This window comes from Pseudophryne corroboree, chromosome 7 (genome assembly GCF_028390025.1).
Source record: "Pseudophryne corroboree isolate aPseCor3 chromosome 7, aPseCor3.hap2, whole genome shotgun sequence".
In the NCBI taxonomy this organism is placed as follows: domain Eukaryota; kingdom Metazoa; phylum Chordata; class Amphibia; order Anura; family Myobatrachidae; genus Pseudophryne; species Pseudophryne corroboree.
In genome coordinates, this window is record NC_086450.1 from 173,918,380 (window position 1) to 173,943,177 (window position 24,798).

The 24,798-nt window shown below is 47.1% G+C and overlaps 1 protein-coding gene across 1 annotated transcript in view; it reads right to left on the reverse strand.

Annotated features, from left to right (window-relative positions):
• ACMSD (aminocarboxymuconate semialdehyde decarboxylase) overlaps positions 1 to 24,798 on the reverse strand; it is a 177,536-nt gene that overhangs the window by 96,610 nt on the left and 56,128 nt on the right. The window contains exons 5-6 of the mRNA XM_063933789.1: positions 13,917 to 14,153; positions 12,337 to 12,430 (exon numbers count right to left, since the gene is read on the reverse strand). Coding sequence (XP_063789859.1) covers positions 12,337 to 12,430; positions 13,917 to 14,153 — 331 coding nt within the window. The remainder of the gene's footprint in view (positions 1 to 12,336; positions 12,431 to 13,916; positions 14,154 to 24,798) is intronic.

Consider the following 24,798-nt stretch of genomic DNA (forward strand, 5'->3'; position numbering starts at 1 on the left):
CCACAGCAGCCGTTTTATCTTCAGCAACCCAGCCTTTCCTGGAACACCAGCTGGTACGATCCTGGGTTCTCTCCATTGCTACAGTCAGGCCTGGTAAGGACTTTCCAACTAGAAGATTATAAGAACTGTCTCACTCTACCAGTGCCTGTGGCCCTTGCCACCCTGTAGTACCCAGGAATTGTATTTATCCTCTGTTGACTTTTATGTTTCCTTTACTGCTGCTGTGTTACGGAGTTTGTCTTAATAAACATCATTGACTTTTATCCTGGTTGTCGTGGTCACGCCTTCGGGCAGTTATTCTACATGTTACTTACATGTCTAGGGGTCTGATACAACCTCCCAGGTTCCGTTACATCTCAGCCCCTACAACTGAGGCTGCCTCCCGTCAGCTCAGGCCCTCAGTTGTGACAGTAAGCACTGACCTAATGAATCCAGCCGGAGACCAGGATCAAGCGGCCAGGCCGATGCAAGAACTGGCAGCCCGACTTGAACATCAGGAGGCTGCACAGGGCCACATCATCCGCTGTCTCCAGGATCTCTCTACACGGCTGGATGGGATTCAAACGACCCTCCGTGGACCTGGCACGTCCGGTGCGTCCACTACAGTGACACCAGCTGTAACCCCACCCACCTTACCCATTTCCAGTCCACATCTTCATCTTCCAACGCCAGCAAAATTTGATGGATCTCCAAGGTTGTGCAGGGGATTTCTCAATCAATGTGAAATCCACTTTGAGCTTCTACCTGGCAATTTCTTCAGTGACCGTACCAAAATTGCCTATATCATCTCCCTTCTCAGTGGCTCAGCCCTTGACTGGGCATCACCTTTATGGGAGAAGTCTGATCCCCTGCTATCCTCCTATACTGACTTTGTAGCTACATTCAGGCGCATCTTCGACGAGCCAGGCCGGATAACATCTGCTTCATCTGAGATTCTCCGTTTACGCCAGGGAACACGTACTGTGGGACAGTATCTTATACAGTTTAAAATCCTGGCATCCGAACTGGCATGGAACGACGAGGCCCTGTATGCTGCATTCTGGCATGGCTTATCAGAACGCATCAAGGATGAGTTAGCTACCAGAGACTTGCCCTCTAAGTTGGATGAGCTAATTTCTCTTTGCACGAAGGTTGATCTACATTTCAGAGAGAGAGCAACCGAGCGAGGAAGATCATCTACTCCTAAATCTTCTGCTCCTCCTCCTCGTCAACCATCTCCATCCAAGGATGAGCCTATGCAAATTAGTCGTCCCCGTCTATCTCCCGCTGAGCGCCGAAGACGTCTCTCTGTCTCTACTGTGCAGCTCCGTCGCACACTATCAATGCCTGTCCCAAACGTCCGGGAAACTCCAGATCCTAGCTCGCCAAGGAGAGGGCCGGCTAGGAGTAATGATCTCCTCTCCATCTCCTCATGACTGTAACCTCCCAGTGTCGCTCCAAATTGCTCAACGTTACAGGAACGTCATTGCCCTCCTTGATTCCGGAGCAGCTGGGAATTTCATAACCGAAGCTTATGTTAAACGGTGGTCCCTACCCACCGAGAGACTGTCCTCGTCCATCTCTTTGACTGCCGTGGATGGCAGCAAGATTTTTGACGCAGTCATTTCCTTAAGGACTCTTCCAGTTCGTCTGAGAGTGGGAGTTCTTCATTCTGAGTATATTTCTTTTTTAGTGATTCCAAGAGCCACACATCCAGTGGTTTTAGGCCTTCCATGGCTCCGTCTCCACAACCCATCAATTGACTGGACAACTACGCAAATACTGGCATGGGGTCCCTCCTGTGCTGAGACTTGTTTAGCCAAAGTTCTTCCTGTTTGTTCTTCCTTCCCCAGGTCATCTGATGTTCCGCCTCCTCCATATCAAGACTTCACGGACGTGTTCAGTAAAGCCTCTGCTGATATCCTTCCTCCTCATAGAGAATGGGACTGCCCAATCGACCTCATTCCAGGGAAGGTTCCACCGCGAGGTCGAACTTATCCGTTGTCTCTGCCTGAGACACACTCCATGGAAGAGTACATCAAAGAGAACCTGGCGAAGGGTTTCATCCGACCATCTTCTTCTCCAGCCGGCGCAGGCTTCTTCTTCGTTAAGAAGAAAGACGGTGGTCTGCGCCCGTGCATCGACTACAGAGGTCTGAACGACATTACCGTCAAGAACCGATACCCTTTACCCCTGATTACCGAGCTCTTTGATAGAGTTAGTGGTGCAACTATTTTCACAAAGCTGGACTTGAGGGGTGCCTACAATCTCATCCGAATCCGTGAGGGTGACGAGTGGAAGACCGCCTTTAACACCCGTGACGGACATTATGAGTACCTCGTCATGCCCTTCGGATTGAGCAACGCTCCAGCAGTCTTCCAGCACTTCGTGAATGAGATTTTCAGGGACATCTTGTACCGCCATGTCGTGGTTTATCTAGACGACATCCTCATCTTTGCTAATAATCTCGAAGATCATCGTTTCTGGGTAAAAGAGGTTCTTTCCCGTCTCCGTGTCAATCACCTCTATTGTAAATTGGAGAAGTGTGTGTTTGAAGTTAAAACCATTCCGTTTCTAGGTTACATTGTGTCCGGTTCCGGACTAGAGATGGATCCTGAGAAACTCCAAGCAATCCAGAATTGGCCTATACCCTTAAGCCTCAAAGGGGTCCAGAGGTTCTTAGGGTTCGCCAATTATTATAGAAAATTTATACGAGACTTTTCCACCATTGTGGCGCCTATCACTGCATTAACCAAGAAAGGTGCTAATCCGTCCAAGTGGTCCGAGGAAGCTACACAGGCCTTTCACCTTCTGAAGCAACGGTTCATCTCTGCACCAGTTCTGAAACAGCCCGACACCGACTCTCCTTTTATCTTAGAGGTAGATGCCTCCTCCGTTGGAGTAGGAGCAGTGTTATCCCAGAGGGCCAAAGATGGACATCTACATCCTTGCAGTTTCTTCTCCCGGAAGTTCTCCCCAGCTGAGCGCAACTATGCCATTGGCGATCAGGAGTTGCTAGCCATCAAGCTCGCTCTGGAGGAGTGGAGATACCTGTTGGAGGGAGCTTCCCACTCAATCACCATACTTACCGACCACAAAAATCTTTTATATCTCAAAGGCGCACAATGTCTGAATCCTCGTCAGGCCAGATGGGCACTTTTCTTCTTTAGGTTTGACTTTAAACTCCAGTTCTGTCCGGGTTCTCAGAATCGTAAGGCCGATGCCCTTTCCCGCTCATGGGAGCAAGAAAATGAGTCAGAGTCTGCAGACAAGCATCCTATTATTAATCCGTTGGCATTCTCCACGGTAGGGATGGACTCTACGCCTCCACCAGGGAAAAGTTTTGTTAAGCCAGTTCTAAGGAAGAAGCTCATGCATTGGGCCCATGCTTCCCGTTTTGCTGGACATACAGTCATTCAGAAAACCCTTGAATTTATTTCTAGGTCCTACTGGTGGCCAACTCTGAAGAAGGACGTTATGGAATTTATTGCCTCCTGCCCAAAGTGTGCCCAACACAAAGTCTCCCGCCAGTCGCCTGCGGGGCAACTGGTTCCATTATCTGTTCTTCGTCGACCTTGGACCCATTTGTCGATGGACTTTGTTTCCGATCTACCTATCTGCAACAAGTTTAATACCATCTGGGTGGTAGTTGACCGGTTCACCAAGATGGCACATTTCATCCCTCTCACCGGTCTTCCGTCAGCTTCCAAGTTGGCTCAAGTGTTTATACAAGAGATCTTCCGACTTCACGGTCTTCCTGAAGAGATCATCTCGGATCGTGGAGTACAATTTGTAGCCAAATTTTGGCGAAGTTTGTGTCAAGCCCTCCAAGTCAAGTTAAAGTTTTCCACGGCTTACCATCCTCAGACCAATGGTCAAACCGAGAGGGTGAATCAGGACTTGGAGGCCTTCCTCCGTATATATGTGTCTTCCTCTCAAGATGACTGGGTTCAACTCCTTCCTTGGGCCGAGTTCAGCCACAACAATCAATACCATTCCTCATCTTCTTCTACACCAGTCTTCATTAATTATGGATTCCACCCTAAAGTCCCAGAATTCCAACCGCTTCCCGCAACTTCTGTTCCAGCAGTGGATGTCACCTTGCGTCAGTTTTCAAATAACTGGAGGAACGTCCGCGCAGCCCTGCTTAAAGCCTCATTCAGGTATAAGAAGTTTGCCGATAGGAAGCGTAGAGCGGTTCCTGCTCTCAAGGTGGGTGATCGTGTGTGGCTGTCCACGAAGAATTTGAGGTTGAGAGTCCCCAGCATGAAATTTGCACCTCGCTACATCGGACCCTTCAAGATTGAACAAGTCATCAATCCTGTTGCCTACAGGTTACAGTTACCATCCTTCTTGAAAATACCCAGGACATTTCATGTTTCTTTGTTGAAACCGCTGATCCTGAATCGGTTTCATTCCGCACTTCCTCCAGCTCCCAAAGTTCAGACTCAACGGGGAGTCGAGTACGAGGTGGCCAAGATTTTGGACTCACGTTTCCGTTACGGTCAGTTACAATACCTCATTGACTGGAAGGGCTATGGTCCTGAAGAACGCTCTTGGACCAATGCCTCAGACGTCCATGCTCCTGCCTTGGTCCGAAATTTCCACGCAAAGTTTCCTTTAAAGCCTAAGAAGTGTCCTGGGGCCACTCCTAAAGGGGGGGGTGCTGTCACGATCCGGGTATCTGGACGCCATTACTTACCCTTCAGATGCCTCCTGAGGCTGGCTCAGCGTTCCAGGACCGGATCCCATCCGTTACACTGATGTCCACATTCCTGCCTCCTCTCCTGTCACTCTGAGACGCGGTCACCGCGGCGCCATGTAACATCTGGAATGGCGTTCCCCGCGGCCTCCACCGCTGTCCCTGAGTTCCTGCATGCAGAGTGTCAGAGTGGCGATTACGTCAGCCGCGGCCTCCGCTGTGCCCGCGTGGTTTAGATGTGCAATCATCAGTCTGGCGTCTCCTGTCTCCTGTGGCCGGCGCCGCCATTGCTGTTTCAATTCTCACATGGATTACAAACCAAACTTCCCTCCAAGTGTCTGCATGGGCGCAGCCATCTTGGATTTTGTCATCTGATCATTTCCACCAATCTGCTGTCTGTATTGTTGATTTGCATAATTGCCTAGCCAACCCCTTCCTTGCTGCAGGTATAAGTAAGCTGTGCCTGAGCAAGGAAGGCGTCAGTGCTTTGGTTGTCTAACCTAGTTCCAGTTTGTCTCTCTCCTGTGGTTGTCTTCCAGGTTCCAGCTCCTGTCTCCAGACTTCTGCTATAGAGACCCGCACCAGCATTCCATCTGCGGTGTAGCCTGACTCTCCGATCCATTCTGGACTCACCTGTTTCCAGCTACAACAATCACCTGCTTCCAGCTCAGCTTCCAGCAGTGTACAGCTTCTCTTAAAGGGCCGGTGTCCTTTCTGCAGTTTACCACTCTCCACCGGTATTATTATTTCACCGCTCTCAAACTCCAAACTTCATCAATCACCTGCTTCCAGCTCAGCTTCCAGCAGTGTACAGCTTCTCTTAAAGGGCCGGTGTCCTTTCTGCAGTTTACCACTCTCCACCGGTATTATTATTTCACCGCTCTCAAACTCCAAACTTCATCAATCACCTGCTTCCAGCTCAGCTTCCAGCAGTGTACAGCTTCTCTTAAAGGGCCGGTGTCCTTTCTGCAGTTTACCACTCTCCACCGGTATTATTATTTCACCGCTCTCAAACTCCAAACTTCATTATTATTTCATCGCTCTCAAGTTCGTTTATTATTTAACTGGATCCAGCCAGTATCCACTCCGTACCAACAACAGTCTGGTTCCAGCCAGTATCCACAGCAGCCGTTTTATCTTCAGCAACCCAGCCTTTCCTGGAACACCAGCTGGTACGATCCTGGGTTCTCTCCATTGCTACAGTCAGGCCTGGTAAGGACTTTCCAACTAGAAGATTATAAGAACTGTCTCACTCTACCAGTGCCTGTGGCCCTTGCCACCCTGTAGTACCCAGGAATTGTATTTATCCTCTGTTGACTTTTATGTTTCCTTTACTGCTGCTGTGTTACGGAGTTTGTCTTAATAAACATCATTGACTTTTATCCTGGTTGTCGTGGTCACGCCTTCGGGCAGTTATTCTACATGTTACTTATATGTCTAGGGGTCTGATACAACCTCCCAGGTTCCGTTACATCTCAGCCCCTACAACTGAGGCTGCCTCCCGTCAGCTCAGGCCCTCAGTTGTGACACCACGGGAATGAGTTCAGGAATGGCAGCAGCTATTCTGACTGGAAACGAAATACATTCCTTATCACAGAAGGCACCCCATTGAGAAATCTCCCCTGACCGCCAATCAATGGTGGGATTGTGAAAGGCCAGCCAAGGGTGACCCAGAATCACTGGAACTGCTGGGCAATGGGTAAGGAAGAACTCGATTTTTTCAGAATGAAGAGCTCCTACCGTAAGTAGTACAGGGGGTGTACAGAGGGAAATAACCCCATTGGACAGTGGACTCCCATCTAAGCCATGCATGGTGACACACCTACCCAAAGATAACTGAGGAATGCCTAAGGCCTTAGCCCAAGTTAAATCCATAAAGTTTCCTGCGGCTCCACTGTCGACAAAAGCCGACACCGAGGAACTGAGGCTGCCAAAGGAAACCTTAGCTGGGACTAAAAGGGAGTTATTCGAGGAGATAAGCTGCAGACCTAGGTGAACCCCCTCACAATTCACCTGGTCAAGGCGTTTCCCGACTTATTCGGACAATTACGAGCAAAATGTCCCTTACCCCCACAGTACAAACAAAGACCAGAGTTTTGCCTTCTGGCTCTCTCTTCAGGAGACAACCGGGAGAGACCCATCTGCATGGGCTCCTCTATGTCCTCAGGGATGGAATATACACATGGAGATGACCTGACCGATGCTCCTTTTTCAGCCTTCCGCTCTCTGAGACGACGATCAATCTTAATAGAAAGCTCCATGAGTTTATCGAGAGTCTCAGGAGCGGGATACTGGAGGAGACTGTCTTTAATAGATTCTGATAAGCCGAGGCGAAACTGACTGCGCAGGGCTGGGTCATTCCAGCCACAGTCGTTCGACCACCAGCGAAACTCTGTACAATAAACCTCTGCAGGATTCCTACCCTGTCTGAGAGCGCGCAACTGACCTTCAGCGGATGCCTCTCTATCAGGGTCATCATATAATAGTCCTAAAGACCCAAAAAAAGCGTCTACTGACAATAACACCGGATCATCTGCTTTTAAACCAAATGCCCAAGTCTGGGGATCCCCCTGGAGCAAAGAAATAATAATCCCGACCCGCTGAGATTCAGTACCCGAGGAGATCGGTCTTAAACGAAAATAAAGTTTACAGGATTCTTTAAAATTAAAAAACTCTTTTCTATCACCAGAAAAACGGTCAGGCAAATGCATTTTTGGTTCAGAAACTACCCTCGGGGAAGTTCGTAAAAGATCTTCCTGCGACTTCACCCGAAGGGAAAGATCCTGAACCATCTGAGTAAGTTCTTGAATCTGACTGACTAAGAGCTGACCAGGATTTGGTCCTAACCCTGTTGGATTCATGAGGCCGACAATTTACAAAAACTGAATAAGAAAAAATTAAACTCCGTTTAATTTTAAGTTTTGGTATGGCCGGTAATAATGTTATGATTCCAGCACTCCTGACCAAAGGAGATTTTATGACAAGGACCAGAGCGCTGGAATGGAATGCAGGTAACGGGAGCAGGAAAGACTAGTTGCCCCTGGCGCCCTAACTCTATTGTCTCACCCGTGCTATCGGAAATCCCCTGCGAGACTATGGTTTCTTGAGCCCCTGGCAGCCACGTTTGAAGGGCGGATTATGTCTGCCCAACTCCGGTGCCCCCCGGTCTTAGTGAGAGACAAAGGGAAATCCGAGGCAGGATGATAACAAGAGGACCTCTGACTGACAACAGGCCAGGGGCAACAAGCTAACTAACAAAACTTGAAGTATGTGCGGAAACCCGCCAGGGAAAAGGACAACCAAAATCCACTTGTCCAATACTCCTACCCAGCACCGCTGGATACCAGAGTGGACCTGTGGAAGCGGAACCCTCCGCGAAATGCTCCAAAACACAAATAATAAATAATAAAGCGGACAAGCCGCAACACACGGCAAAGCCGCGACTCACGAACACCACTGGATGTTATACGGTGATTAGTCAGGACTCCAGGAATAAGATGACAACTTCCGAGTTCAGGACTTCCGAATACTGGAATGACCGGATACAGCAAGACTGGAAACAGACTCTCAGCAAACAGAGACAGCATGCAGGAAGCTATTACCGGCGTCTGTGAGAAGTCCTGAGAGTGCATATGAACAGGAGTCCTCCAATCCGGTGCTGACAGGGCTAATTACCTACATGCCGTGCAGCTGCCTTGCTGCACGGCCAGGAAACAGGTGTAGACTCATTAAACCCTGGACCCAGCAACGGGGAACGCGGTCCGTCAGTGGCGTCCCCGTTGCTAGGGTCCGTGCGGCTCAGTGCGCCCGGCGTCCAGCGTTGCCAGGGAGCCGGCGGCTGTCCGCGTACGGCGTCCCTGGTTGCTAGGCGCCGTGCCGCACCGACGAGCGGACCCCGGCGCCTAACAACTTTAGGGTTGATTTTGAGAACCACGGCATAGGTGTAAATATTACAAGTCACATACTTATGTAAATGTTAAATACTTGGGAATGAATAGAATGAGTTAGTTTTTTTTCCGTTATACATATTGATTATAAGAAAGTGCTGGGACATCCAGGAAGAGATGACAGGAGAAAAGAGGGAAAGAGGTAAGGAGAGGTAAACTTGGGTGACATTACTGTATAAGTGGTATTAGAGAATAAACTCTTAGGAGAAACCAACAGGTAGATGGAGAGAGTGAATTTGGAGTCTAATATTCCAAATCAGAACAACATATTGGGTATATCGCTAGTAACATCAGGTTTGATGTGCTGCACATGAATCCTGATGATGGGCCTAATTCAGACCTGATCGCTCCTCTGCGATCAGATAGCCGCTGCCCTGAGAGAGTGAAAACCCACCCCGTGCAAGTGTGTGAATGCATGTGTACACTGTGCATACACATGCGCAGTAATTCAATAATTCGATTTCGCACAGCAGCAATCAGGTCTGAATTAGGCCCCATATTGCTAGCCTCCAGTAGTATTCTAATGAAGGATGGAATAGGATCATTCTGTCCTTCGTTAATATTGCTCCAGTTGGTACACACAATCTGGGCTGGCGGGCATTCGCACCGACGTCGGAACGAATACTCATCGCTCTAGTGTATACCCAACCTTAGAGAGGTAGGAGATCAGCCAAGATAGTCTGATGAAATGGAGAGAACTAAGAAAGGGAGAGATTGAAGGAGGAGAGGGTGGTCCACAAATTCAGAGGAAAGCAGGCCCAAGATAATAGAGAGAAATGAGCTTTGGCTTGACAGCCAAAAGATCATTAGTGACCTGTGACCTTGGTAAACATTCTGCGTAGTGGAGGGAGTAGAATCCAGATTGAAGTGGGTCATGTAGGCAGTATGAGAAGAGTAAAGTCTTGAGGTGGTGATACATCAGCCGCTCATGGATCATGGAGGCAAAAGAAAATAGTCTGGATCAAGTGATGGTTTTTTTGAAGATAGGGAAAACAAGGACATGCTTGCAGGAAGAGGGGATGGTACAGGAAGAGAGAAACTGTTTCAAGAGGTGCGAGTGTTGGGAGAAAGAGTGGAGGGAGTAGGTGGTAATGGAGTCAAGGGGACATGTGGAAAGGGTAATGGGAGGCCCACATTTTAACCCCAGAAGCTGGGGAGAATGAAGACAGTACTATTTGGCAGTTGAAGACAGGTGGAGGGCAGGAGGAGGCTGATGAGGACAAATGTCCTGAAGAACAGCATCAATTTTGGATTTGAAATTAAAGGCATTAACAGAAGGAGAGTGGTAAGGCAGAGAGAGGGCAGGAGAGGTGTGTTGAGGTTGAGAGGTGTCAAGGATAGGGAGGAAATTAATGACTTGATAGGATTGTATGAATTTGAAATGGGTGAAGTCGGTGTAAGAGTGACATCCTCAGTGTTGCACAGCAGTATGAGAGCAAAGCTGGGGTGTGAACCAATAAAAGCTAACAGTAACAGTAACAGTTGGGGCACTGCAGTTCATGGCAGAGGTAAGGGTTGAGTTGTTAAGGTGTAGAGTCTGGGTAGGGTAGGAAAGAGCACAGATGGGGGAGAATAGTATGCTCAGTGAGGAGCCAAATCTATGTGCATTTTCATCATCACTAAACAGGTTTTTTGTTTTTACAATTCTATCACCCCTTTTTCTCTTTTTTGTTGCGGACTCATTCATCAAAGGCTGTAATGAAGGAGATATGACTAAAATCTCCTAGTTACAGCCTGCTGCGATAAGTTCCACACTTCCCAAATGGAGATGTTGCAATTGTGAAATTCATCAAACTAAGGGGTCTATTCATGTAGCAGAGAAAAGCCCTGTTTTGCGTTAAACAGGGCTTTTCTCTGCTTACCGCAATTCACAGAGCCGGTTACCGTGGAGAAGTCTCTGACTTCTCCAGCGGTACCCCCGCTCTGTGCCTGAATCGCATCACCATACCTTTGTATGGTGAGTGCGATTCATGAAGGTGCGGAAAGCTCTGCTTTCCGCTTCTCCATGGAGTTCAGGTTCGCCATCTGAGGACGGCGTAACCTGAACTGCGGTGCGGAGACGTCAGGGAAGCTCAATGCTTCCCTGATCGCTGCTCGGCACCTCGTGCTGGCTCCGCCCCCCGACCTCCCAGCAACCACTGCGGCCTGCCGGGAGGTCATCCAGCTGCGCATGCGCAAAGGGACCGTCGCTGGACTCCGCGCATCGCAGGGAGGGACCGCCGGAGAAGACCTCACCGCAGGAGCCCCAGACACCGCAGCGCATCGTCGGAAGGGTAAGTATACATGAATTGCTACTTATCACGGCTATACATCGCATCGAAGCGATGCGATGTATATTGATAAGTAGCAATTCTGATTTCGTTTTCTACATGAATAGACCCCTCAGTGAGACTGTTCACCATCCTGAGATGTCGTTCAGTTTCCTAAATATGTGCACAAGCTGCCGGCAGCGGGCAGCTTGTATGTGTAGAGGCGGGATCTATGAGATCCTTCACCGCTGTGTTCTGCTCCTTCTCCCCGTCAGCTTCCCCGCTGCTCTGCGTGTATATTTGTATAATAAATATAAGTTTAGCGGCGGTGGTGGCTCCGGCTTCCACGAGTCCTCCTCCGGCTTACAGTGTGATGATGCGGCTCCGGCTCCAGTCCCCTTCAGCGGTGGCTCCGATCCTCTTCAGAGGTGGCTCGGTCTCCTTCAGCGGTGTCTCCAATTCCCTGTAGTGGCAACTCCAATCCCCTTCAGAGGGGGCTTCGGCTGCACGCTCACTTCATTGTTCAGGGACTGAGCATGGGGTCTATTCATGAAGCAGTGAAAAGAGTAGAGAAGTGAGCCAGTGGAGAAGTTGCCCATGGTGACCAATGAGCATTGAAGTAACATTTATAATTTGCATACTATAAAATTATACAGAGCAGCTGATTGGTTGCCATGGGCAACTTCTCCACTGGCTCACTTCTCCACACTTTTCACTGCTTCATGAATAGACCCCTTAACACTGTGCAGCACAGGGGAAATATATAACTTTTTCTAAAAACTGTCTTCGCAAAAAAGACCAGTTTTTCCGAAGTGATAATTTTATGGTGGGGGCGTAGAGAATTGTGAACGAATTGTGAAATATTATAAAGAGAATTTTAAATGAATAATGCTAATTTCATAATTTATTCATGATGAATGTGCACACTAGGAAAGTAAAGTTGTATATGGCAAGAGAGCTTTTGGGAACGGGAGAGGACAGGGGAAGGTAAAAGCTACAGGAGAGGAGATGATGGTTGGAGAGAGAAGAGGGGGAGCTGGTGAAGTCAGAGATGTCACAGCTGAGAGTAAACCCAGGAATAATAAAGTGACCACTGAAGTGAGAAGTAGAAAAAACAAAAAGAGAAAGAGAAGGATAAACGTTTTTTGGCAGCTACATATGTAAAATTGTCAATAGGGACCCCCAGGATGAGGGAATATAGGTCACAGTAAAGAAAGTGGAGGAGCCAGGTGACAAACTTATCTAGGGAGTAGGAGGTTGGCTATTGCAATGGTAGATTTGAGTGACGTGATGCCACTCAAAGGTGTACATGGAGGGAGAGATGGGGTTGGGCCTTTTGTTTTTGAACCCCAACAATTTCTTGTACCCCACTCCCCAAAACCTCAATGTCATTGGTTATCTTTCTTCTAATATAATCATTCCCTTCCACAACCCATATGGTAAAATGATAATTACTAACCCACCAGCCAGGGCAGCCAGTATTTTGACATCCTTCTGTCCATGGGCATGTCCCAGGGGTGCACAAAAATAGCACAGTTTAATTCCTCTGCTGCCTGAAAAAAGGTTACAGCAGAAGTACTTATTATCACAGATTTTAGGCAACAATGGAGGTATCTGTTGTAGTGCAGATATCATTTATGATGTGATATTGCAGTTGTCCATATAAAACCTAATCAATTATAGCTCCTGCAGGTTGAAAGAAGGTACCACCGTACCGCATGGTCCTTTCTTCAGTGGGAATTGTTAGGAATACACATTATGGTTACTGTATCACGTCATAAAGGGCAGTATTGTATGTACTATATAAGTATATAGGATAAATAGGCACATGCTATTCAGAGGACCATTAAACAGAATCGCAGGACTTTAGGCTTTTCAGTAGGTCATAGATAAGATAAGAACCATTTATCCTTTTCCATTGATAATTTATGTGTCTCATTTACAGACCAGAGAGTGAAATTTAGTTTGTGAGAACATGCCTATTTAATTTCCCCAATGCATCAACATTGGACCTGACCCAGGGAAGCATTCCACACTTTGGGCCCTATTCAGGTTGGATTGCAAAACGCTATCCAACCGCAAAAATTACTAACATGATGCAGGCAGCCCACAGTAAATGCGAACGCCTCTGTCTGTCAATCAGGCAGAGGCGTTCGCGGGGCGGGAGTGGAGTGGCAACGCTCCATTTCCAAGACGGAGGGTTGCGTGGTCGGCGATGGGGAAATTGAGGCGTGGCAGTACAAATGGCAGGCATGGTGTGAGCGTGATCGGGGCGGCTGCGTGATGTCACATGACCGCAATTTCAGCGTGATCACAGAAAATCACACGACCGCAATTTCAGCGTGATCACAGAAAGTAAGGAAGCCTCCTTCCAGTGCAGCCTGGCTGCGACCGCAGGAGGCCCGCTGTCATCTTTATGCCGCAATTTCAGCGTGGTCACAGAGGGTGGGGGGCGGGTAGCATGCTGGGCTGCCTTACCCTGTGATGGGCAGCCCCTAGCATGCGATCAGAAGGTTTGCAAATAATCCTTACTGATGAATAAGCTGTGAGATATTAAACACTTGGAATCTTGCTGTTTATGAATGCCTGCCTGTCAATTACCTTATACCTGGTGTTCCCATTTGTTTTCAGTGTTTACAAGGTGAATGTACTGTAGACGTAGATATGCGAGCATCTGAGTAAGTAGAGGAAGTGAAGCTAGGTACCATTGTTCTCTAATGGGCAAAACCACGTACACTGCAGGTGGGGCAGATATAACCTGTGCAGAGAGATTTAGATTTGGGTGGGGTGTGTTCAAACTGAAATCTAAATTGCAGTGTAAAAATAAAGCAGCCGGTATTTACTCAGCACAGAAACAAAATAACTCACCCAAATCTAACTCTCTCTGCACATGTTCTATCATCCCCACCTGCAGTGCACATGGTTTTGCCCATTAGAGAACAATTTTGCTGCTGCGATCAGGTCTGAATTAGGCCAAATGTCTGGTGACTCAATAACAAACATGCTTCATTTCTGTCATGTAACACTGACTGAACTTACTGCATAAACTGGGTAGAGTTCTGGTGAATTGAGGTCCCACTGGTTAATATGAGTGCCAATCTGTACCCCTGGGAACTCAAGTTCTTTCACACAGCGTTTCATCTCTTGTACTGCCAGCTCTGGACACTGCATGGGGAGTGTTCCCAGCCCAACAAATCTCTTTGGATACCTCCTCACCAAGGCTGCTAGGTCATCATTGAGGAAGCGGGAAAGGTCCAGTGTGTCTTGGGGCTTGGCCTGGTTAAGGAAATGACAGATGTTACTAATAATTAAGATGCCCATACACATGCATTATATGATGACTATACACAAATAGAATCCACCTTTAACTAAATGGACAGTACTGAAAAGTATCAGCAATAAGTTTGGGTTCACACATCATGCGACTTGTGGCAATGATTTGTGTAGAGATGTGCGATTTGGTTCTTTAGAAATGCAAACAAACACAAATTTTGCAGACCAGAACTGAACAGAAGGGGGAATTGAGACTGGATCGATGCAGCAGCAGCGATTGCAGTCTGAAGCCCTTCGTGGAGTGCGCACGCGCCCCCCGGGATGCCCAGTGAGATGCTAACAGAATCTCAGGGTTGTGATTGCCTCTGCCTGTTTCACAGGCAGAGGTGGTTGCGGGGCGGGAGAGGCGTTGGCGGGGCGCGTTCTGGACAATGCAGGGGTGCCCGGACTGTTGCGGGGGCGGGCCGTGGCGGCTGCGTGATGTCACACGCAGCCGGGATGCAGGGCCTGACATGCGGGGCGGACTAGCCCTGTGCTGGGCAGCTCCCCGCATGTCAGAGTAACTGATTATAGATGTGGTAAATTTAGAACAGCTACAATCAGATCTGAATTACCCCCAGAGTCCCAGGTTGGGTCAGCTAAGAAGATCAGTAACGAGTCTCAGTTCAGCTCTTCCCATGGTTCAGAATTTGGATTTTAAATCAGAATTTTGGGTTTTGGATTGAAAAACTTACATGATTTTAGCTGTTTTTATCCATTTCAAAAAATTCAAAAGCAAAGATTAGCATTTTAAATCTGAATGCCGAACAAAAACACTTGGGGTGGCTTTGCAAAACCAAAACACGATGAAGAAATTAGAACCAAAACCAAAACACAAGAGTCCGTGCACATCATTACGAGGTTATCCTGTCACACTGAACACTAAACCAGGTTACCTGCCACTCCGCTGTCTTTCTCGGCTGGCACTGATGTCCACTCCTGCGCTTTGCTCCCCATAGCATGCTGCCAGTCCATCTCCATTCTGAAGTTCCCTCCAGAATCAGTGCATGGGTGCAGCCATGTTGGATCCTGTAACTTGACATCTCTCAGCTAATCAGAGTGCATCTAATGGGAGACCAGCTACCCTATAAGATGACTTCCTGTCCACTAGCAAGCTGATAGTGCAACTACAGAAGTTACTGCCTAAGTTCTGTGCGTCCAGTTATTTGCTTATTTTGTTGGGTCCAGTCTGGTCAAGTTACTGCTTCCAGTTTGGTTGGCAAGTCTTTTTCAGTCCAGTCACCTTTCTGCTTCCAGCCCGGTTGCCAAGCTGGTTCATGTCCGGTCACCTTACCGCTTCCAGTCTGGTTGCCAAGCCAGTTCGTGTCCGGGTGCCAAGCCGATTCCGGTTGCTGAGCCGGTTCCGGTCCGGTTGCCATGTTGGTTCCAATCTGGTTGCCAAGCTGGTTCCAGTCCGGTAGCGAAGCTGACGCCAGTCCAATTACCTTCTGCCTCAGTCCAAGTGCCTCCTCAGTCCCGGTTCTTCTATTATCTCATCTACCATGGGTAGCCATTGAACGCCAATTTAATAAACTAAATAAAGTTATATTTTATTTCTTGGTGGCCAGGTCATGCCCTCAGGCCAGTCTCCACGTGACTTCTCCAAAGCTAGTCCTGTCTTTTTGCTCATATCCAGTGTCTCCTAAGCATCCTCATTATAAACACAACTCCATGAGTAGAATCTGGATCAGACCACCTAGCTTCCAACACATTGCCTCCAAGCCTGCTTCAGCCACTCATGACACCCTCAGTCAAAACCAGCTCTTCAGAGTGACAGATCCAAGTTTTAAAATGTAACAAACAATAATAAAAAACTGTGTCAGTGCTAAACTGTTAAGAATGAACATAAGAAAATAATGGTATAATATTACTGTTACACCATAAACATCCAAAAATGCTAAAGTACATTAAACCTACTGTATAATACACTATAATTGTTTAATACATTTTCAAGTGACTGTTTTACAGATTCACCTGGTATGAGTTACCCTAATTATAAATGGTGTTTCGCAATATTTTTTTCCCATGTCAATAAAATGTGCATATTTGCTGTGTGTTTCATATGTTTTAATTGTAAAATGCATTTATCAGTACCGTAACTAGACATTTTAGAGCTGTGTACAAGAAACAGCATTGACACCTCCCCCCATATACAAAACAGGGCCAGTGCGTGCCGTAGGCACACGCCAAAAATATAGGGGCATAGCCAAACAGCTCCCTTTTACACATTACGTCAGGCAGAGCTCCCTTTTACACATTACGTCATGCAGAGCCACTTTTACACAGTACGGCAGGTAGAGTCCCCCTTTTTTACACAGTTATGGCAGCAGAGCCCCCCATTTTTACACATTAGGCAGGCCGAGTCCCCCTTTTTTACACAATAGGCAGGCAAAGTCCCCCTATTTTACACATTACAGCAGTAGAGTCCCCCTCTTTACACATTAAGCAGACAGTCCCCTTTTTACATATTACAGCAACAGAGTCCCCCTTTTTTTTACACATTACGTCATGCAGAGCCCCTTTTAAACAGTACGGCCGGTAGAGCCCTCCTTTTTTACACATTAGGAAGGGTCCACTCTTTTTTTACACATTACAGCAGAAGCCCCCCTTTTTTACACATTACAGCAGCAGAGTCCCCATTTTTACACATTAAGCAGGCAGAGTCCCTTATTTTCACATTAGGCAGAAGAGTCCCCCTTTTTTACACATTGGGCAGGCAGAGACCCCTTTTTACATATTATGGCAGGCAGTCTCCTTTTTTACACATTATGGCAAGCAGTCCCCCTTTTTACACATTATGGCAGGCAGACTCCCTTTTTACACATTATGGCAGGCAGTCCCCCTTTTTACACATTATGGCAGGCAGTCCCCCTTTTTACACATTATGGCAGGCAGCCCCCCTTTGTACACATTGTGGCAGGCAGTCCCCCTTTTTACACATTATGGCAGGCAGTCCCCCTTTTTTACATATTATCGCAGGTAGTCCCCCTTTTTTGTTTTTTACACATTATGGCAGGCAGTACCCCTTTTTACACATTATGGTAGAGAGAGTGTTGTACTCACCTGTGATGGGCCAGCATGACTCCCCCCTTCTCTTCCCGCCCTATGCTGCACTCTTCGCAGCGCAGGGCATTGGGGGTGGGCTGGGGGCAGGCTGGGAGAGACATCATCTCTGCAGCACACGGGAAGGGAGCGGACGGGGAGCTGCAGCGCTGCCTGGTTACCTATGTGAGAGGTAGCGGGGCAATGCAGCCGGGCGCCGGACGGTGATGGTGGGGGGACGCGGGCCGGATCCCACAGTGTGGTGGCGGCGGTGGAGCAACCAAGTGGGTGTTGCCGGTGCTCCTGCGCCTCCAGCGCATCTGCACTGTGTGCCAGGCACCACTGGCACACACCTAGTTACGGCCCTGGTATTTATTATATTATAGTTTATTTGTTTGTTTGTTTGTCTGTCCAGTTATGCATTCAGACACCTTTGAACTGATTGGGGTTAAACCAATGGTCCCAGTCGGATCTCCCATTGGTGTACGCTGGGCAGAACTTTGATTCAGGGAGCCTGTTCTAGGTCTTCCAGTGGATGACTTTTGAAAAAAACTTCACAGAATGGTAATATTGGATCCCAGAAAACATATTAGGGGGTCAGGGTCCTGGTTGGACTTCCTGTTAGTGTTCACCTGGCAGAACTTTAACCTGGGGAGCCTGTTCTGTGCCTTCCACTGGATGACAAGTGCACAGAGCGATAACATTGTGTCCAAGAAGACATACTACAGGATTGAGGTCCTCGAGGGGCCTCCTGTTGGTGTACGCCAGATAGAACTTTGTCACAGGGAGTCTGCTCTGGGCTTTCCACTGGATGGATTTGGATGAAAAAGTTTAATGAATTGTAATAACTGACAGAAATAACCATAATTCAGTGACCTGAAATAACTGAAATAACCATAAATTAATGAACTAAAACAACTGACAGCAATGGAGGTGGGAAGACAAAACATATTGTGTGCCCCAAAGCCTTGGAATAGCAACACTGATAACTGAAGGAAAAGTTTAAACCTATCTCGTAATGTAAAACTGATTAGAAAACGGACCAGAAAGGAAAGCTGGGAATCAGGACTACTGGCGACAACCCCCCCCCCCCAAAAAAAAAAAAAGGCACTGGGCAACCACCTATTGGGTGTGTTGGAAGAGCTGCTGAGCTGCTAATTATTTGTTAAAGGTTGACATCCAAATCATTGATAATTTATTAACTTGAAGATTTAATCACCGGCAACGCTGGGGACTTCACTTCAGCTAGTTTTTATTAATAAAGTGTAACACTGTAGGGGTGCAAGGTGCCTTTTCCTGGGGAATATGGCAGGACGCAGCAGCTGAGGAACAACACAAGTCCAGTTTCTGGTACAACTGACCCCGGCCAGTTTTATTGAAACAGAAAATAAAACAAACCCCAAAATAAAAATACCTTGCCTGTCCGGCACTAACTAAACATAAGATGTTCCTAACTGTCACTAAACAAAACACAGAGTTCTTCAGTACATACTGTATAGCTTACTTGCATCAGAAAGCGTGTCTCTCACACACAGATCCTGCAGCCTTCCCAGGCAGTCTGCCCATACTAATCAGGTTAGAAGCACTATATCACTCTTACACAGCTGAAACCCTGATTAGCCCTCTGTGAGGCCAAAGACCCGAACTGGGCCCAATGTCTAGAACTCGCCTTATCTCTCTCTCAGAGCCTTTACCCAGCTTTTACAGCAAACTGAAAAGGTTCAGACAAAACAAAAAGCATTTTTCCTAGAAGTTAACATTTTCTAAAACATGTAAGACAAGAACCTGGGACAAATATACCTGCCCTCAAACACTATCCCAGTGTTCTTGTCACATATCCCCCTCCCCTGTTTCGACCTAGGGGCCGGAACACTTGTAGCCCCCAAACAGAAGATGCGAGACAATGCATCTGCGTTGGCCAATTGTGTTCCCGGTCTATGTTCGACAGTAAACTTAAAGTCCTGCAACGCTAGAAACCATCTAGTTACACGAGCATTCTTGCCTCTATTTACATACATCCATTTTAAAGGGGCATGGTCTGTCACTAGTCTGAATTGTCTACCCAAGAGGTAATATCTCAAGGTATCTAGTGCCCACTTAATGGCCAAAGCCTCCTTTTCCACAATGGCATACCTTTTTTCATGCTCATTGAGTTTCCTACTCAAATAAATGATAGGGTGTTCGTCCCCATCTCTGGTTTGGGACAGCACAGCACCTATCCCTACCTCTGAGGCATCTGTCTGTACCACAAATTCTTTTGAAAAATCTGGTGTTATCAACACCGGTTGTGAACACAAAGCCACTTTTAACGCTTGGAACGCCTTTTCTGCATCAGGGTTCCATTTCACCACATTTGACTGCTTCCCTTTGGTAAGGTCTGACAACGGCACCGCTGTGGTCGCAAAATTAGGAATAAACCGTCTATAGTACCCAGTAATTCCCAAAAAAGCCCTTACCTGTTTTTTATTCACTGGACGAGGCCAGTTTTGAATAGCATCAACTTTATTCAATTGGGGCCTAATCAGACCTCTGCCTATGGTGAAGCCCAAGTATTTGACCTCCTCCATTGCGAGGCAGCACTTCTTTGGGTTAGCAGTTAACCCTGCCTCTCTGATTGAGTCCAGTACTGCTTGTACTTTAACCAAATGTGACCCCCAGTCTGTACTGTGAATTACCACATCATCCAAATAGGCAGCTGCATATTTTCTATGGGGCCTCAAAATTTTATCCATTGCCCGTTGAAAGGTTGCTGGAGCCCCATGCAACCCAAAGGGTAACATCTTATACTGGTACAGCCCCTCCGGAACCGAAAAGGCTGTTTTTTCTTTGGCGCTATCAGATAAAGGTATTTGCCAGTAACCTTTGGTCAGGTCCAATGTGGTGAGAAACCTGGCTGTTCCCAGCCTTTCTACAAGCTCATCCACACGGGGCATGGGGTATGCGTCAAACTTGGACACCTCATTTAACTTACGAAAGTCATTACAGAAGCGTATGCTACCGTCGGGCTTCGGGATGAGCACTATGGGACTGGACCACTCACTGTTAGACTCCTCTATGACTCCAAGTTCTAACATGGTTTTAACTTCCTTAGAAATAGCTTCTCGCTGAGCTTCAGGAATCCTATATGGCTTTAAATGAACCCTGACCCCTGGTTCTGTGACAATGTCATGTTTTATTATGGTCGTTCGGCCAGGCAGCTCTGAAAATACCTCCCTATTTTGGATGAGAAATTCTTTAACCTGATTGTTCTGATCAGCTGATAATGTCTCTGACACCTTCACTGCGGGAAGCAACCGGGGTGAAGACACCGAAGGGCAAGGCTCCGCTGACAGAGACAACCTATCTTTCCAGGGTTTGATTAAGTTAACATGGTAGATCTGTTCGGGTTTTCTCTTTCCCGGCTGGTATACTTTGTAATTAACCTCATTCACTTTTTCCCTAATCTCAAATGGACCCTGCCATTTAGCTAGGAATTTGCTTTCCACAGTGGGTACCAAAACAAGAACTCTATCTCCAGGAGCAAATTCCCGTATCTTGGCACTCCGGTTATAGACCCTCTGTTGAGCACTTTGGGCCTGTTCCATGTGCTCTCTGACAACAGGTACCACGGCTGCAATCCTATCCTGCATTTGTGTTACATGCTCAATAACGCTTCTATAAGGAGTGGGCTGTCCTTCCCACGTCTCTTTGGCAACATCCAACAGCCCTCTGGGGTGTCTACCATACAACAAATCAAATGGAGAAAACCCCGTAGAGGACTGAGGAACTTCTCTGATGGCCATTAACAAGTAGGGCAACAAACAATCCCAGTTTTTCCCATCTCTCTCAACAACCTTTTTTAACATACTTTTTAATGTTTTATTAAACCTTTCCACCAACCCGTCAGTTTGGGGATGGTAGATGGACGTCCTGAGGTGAGTGACCTTAAATAACTTGCACAATTCTTTCATGATCCTTGACATAAATGGAGTACCTTGGTCAGTCAAAATTTCTTTTGGTATTCCCACTCTACTAAATACCTGCACCAGCTCCCTAGCTATCGCCTTGGTTGTGATAGTGCGTAAAGGGACAGCCTCAGGATATCGAGTGGCATAGTCCATAATTACCAGGATATACTGATGGCCCCGAGCAGACTTTAACAAGGGCCCCACGAGATCCATGGCTATTCTGTCAAACGGGACCTCTATAATAGGCATGGGAACTAGTGGGCTCCTGAAATGCGGTCTAGGGGCATGATACTGGCATTCAGGACAGGAAGAACAATATTCAGACACTTCTTTATAAACCCCTGGCCAAAAGAACCTTTGTAAAACTCTTTCAGTGGTTTTTTCTGCCCCTAAATGTCCTGCGGTAACGTGACTATGAGCTAAATCTAGTACCGTTCTCCGATAAGGCTGGGGAACTACCAGCTGTTCCACCACATCCTCACCCCTTTTGACAATGTGGTACAAGAGCTCATTACAGATGGCCATGTGGGGATACGTAACCCTGTCACCTGGTACCACAGGTTCCCCATTAACAATCTTAACATTCTCTCTAGCCTTTATTAAGGTAGGATCCTTTAACTGTTCAGACGCAAACAGATCCTTCTTTACCTCCAGGTCAGGCACGCTTTCAGTTCTAACTACTATGTCTCTGTTCCCGGCAAGAGGGTCCTCACTGGACTCCCCATCTGTCACTTCCCCAGCCAAACTAGCAAAAGGCAAAGGGCCAGAAAGTTCCGAAGACCCACGTACATCCATAAAATCACCGGTATTATCAACTGGCTTTTTACTTCTCACATCTGTTGATAACCGTGATTCCCACAGTTTCCAAAAATGAGGAAAATCCCTCCCTATTATGGCCTCATGCACCAAGGTAGGGACCAGTCCCACTTTAACCATTGCTGACCCACAACAAGTTTCTATATTCACCTCAGCAGTGGCATAATGTTGGGTATCCCCATGTATGCAAGTTACCCCAATAGGTATTTGCTGGACCTTTAAGGGGTTCACTAACCCAGCTTTCACGAGGGTAACTAAACTTCCTGAATCTAGCAAGGCCTCTACCCGGTTACCTTCTAAGAACACATCACACATTTGTTTTTCCAGCTCAGGTGAAGGTACCACAGTACAGGCTAACCTAGCAAAGAAAGATATTCTGCGACATTCAAAGGCAGCATCACATTGCATGGGTTCTTGCGTGACTGGGCAATTGGCAATAACATGACCTGGCATACCACACCTAAAACATTTAACCACACGATTATCAACCCATTTGGGCAGCATAGACCGTTCTAGCCCCATTGGCCTGTTTCCAGGGCCAGTGCTCACATTCTCCACCATGTTGTAACACTGTAGGGGTGCAAGGTGCCTTTTCCTGGGGAATATGGCAGGACGCAGCAGCTGAGGAACAACACAAGTCCAGTTTCTGGTACAACTGACCCCGGCCAGTTTTATTGAAACAGAAAATAAAACAAACCCCAAAATAAAAATACCTTGCCTGTCCGGCACTAACTAAACATAAGATGTTCCTAACTGTCACTAAACAAAACACAGAGTTCTTCAGTACATACTGTATAGCTTACTTGCATCAGAAAGCGTGTCTCTCACACACAGATCCTGCAGCCTTCCCAGGCAGTCTGCCCATACTAATCAGGTTAGAAGCACTATATCACTCTTACACAGCTGAAACCCTGATTAGCCCTCTGTGAGGCCAAAGACCCGAACTGGGCCCAATGTCTAGAACTCGCCTTATCTCTCTCTCAGAGCCTTTACCCAGCTTTTACAGCAAACTGAAAAGGTTCAGACAAAACAAAAAGCATTTTTCCTAGAAGTTAACATTTTCTAAAACATGTAAGACAAGAACCTGGGACAAATATACCTGCCCTCAAACACTATCCCAGTGTTCTTGTCACAAAAGCTATAAAAATGTAATAAGAGTTTTGTGAATTATATTATTATTTATTTAAAGAAGTCAAATTATTCTGCGTAGATGTTTAATAGAATGACTAAGGAAAAACCCATTGCTAGCAATATTAGTAAATGCATTTAGAAGAGTGAGGAAAGGGATTGTTGCACACTTTAAACAGTCACAATGAAGATAATCAAACGTTTTACCCTCGCTTTTATTTTCTACAACATCAAGCCATCAAGAGTCCTCCCTAGTTCTGTTCCCTAGTTTTTTCAGTCAGAGGTGTTTGCTGCTCATTATAAGCATATCCGTATCTATAAATTAGCAAGTTGGATGTTTGAATTTGGTTCCACATGAATCTTTACTTTAGAGGATGCCATCATGTACTGCCTATAGTGCTTGAGAAAGTGGCGTGAACCAAGAACACTTGGAAAACCTGGTAGTGGTAATAATGAGAACCAGGCTGGGATTGGTGATGTCGGAGACTGGACTGGAACTGGTGACGCTGCAGCGTGGCAGCAAGGTAGTGTTAAAACACTGGAAAGTATACTGCTGAGCCCCAGGATGCTGTCAGGAGCAACACTGCACTGATAACTAGCCAGCCCTCCAGGAAGGGCTTTTATATTGGCTGCTGGTTGCTGATTAATAGCTAGAGTCAGCTGGTCCAAGGGTTGCACATGATTGGTGGTGCAGTAGTCAGGTGATCCCACTGAAGATGGCAGTGCCCAGGAGGCGGACAGTGGGAGCCACATGGAAGAAGACGTCAGGACAGTGGGCAACCTCACAGTACAGGAAATGACAGTCAGCAGTGCTGGAGCAGTGACCAGCAGCCTGAGAACAGCGGCTCCAAGGGAACCCTCACAAGAGAAGTGACAGGCACCGGAGTAGTGAATATCAGTCAGGGAAGCCCTGAGTTGTAACAGATAGTACTGTATTGGTTGGAGGTTGGAAAAATAGGATTTTAATGACCTACCGGTAAATTCATTTCTCGTAGTCCGTAGAGGATACTGGGGTTCCATTTAGTACCATGGGGTATAGACGCATCCACTAGGAGCCATGGGCACTTTAAGAATTTGGTAGTGTGGGCTGGCTCCTCCCTCTATGCCCCTCCTACCAGACTCAGTCTAGGAAACTGTGCCCGAGGAAACGAACATACTTTGAGAGAAGTATAGATAAAGATAGTGGTGAGATTCCGAACCAGCACACACAACAGAGGAAAGCTATGCTAAACCAATTTTAAACAGGAACAGCAACCGCTGAACCAACAATACTTAACCAAGTAACAGTGCAGGAAGAACAAAGCACCGGGCCGGCGCCCAATATCCCCTACGGACTACGAGAAAAGGATTTACCGGTAGGTAATTAAAATCCTATTTTCTCTTGCGTCCTAGAGGATACTGGGGTTTCATTTAGTACCATGGGGATGTACTAAAGCTCCCAAACTGGGTGGGAGAGTGTTGAGGTTCCTGCAGAACTGATTGACCAAATCGAAGGTCCTCAGAGGCCAAAGTATCGAACTTGTAGAACTTAGCAAACGTGTTCGAACCTGACCAAGTCTCTGCTCAGCAGAGCTGTAAAACCGAGACACCCTGGGCAGCCACCCAGGAAGAACCCACCGACCTAGTAGAGTGGGCCTGTACAGACTTTGGAACCGGCAAGCCTGCCATGGAATAAG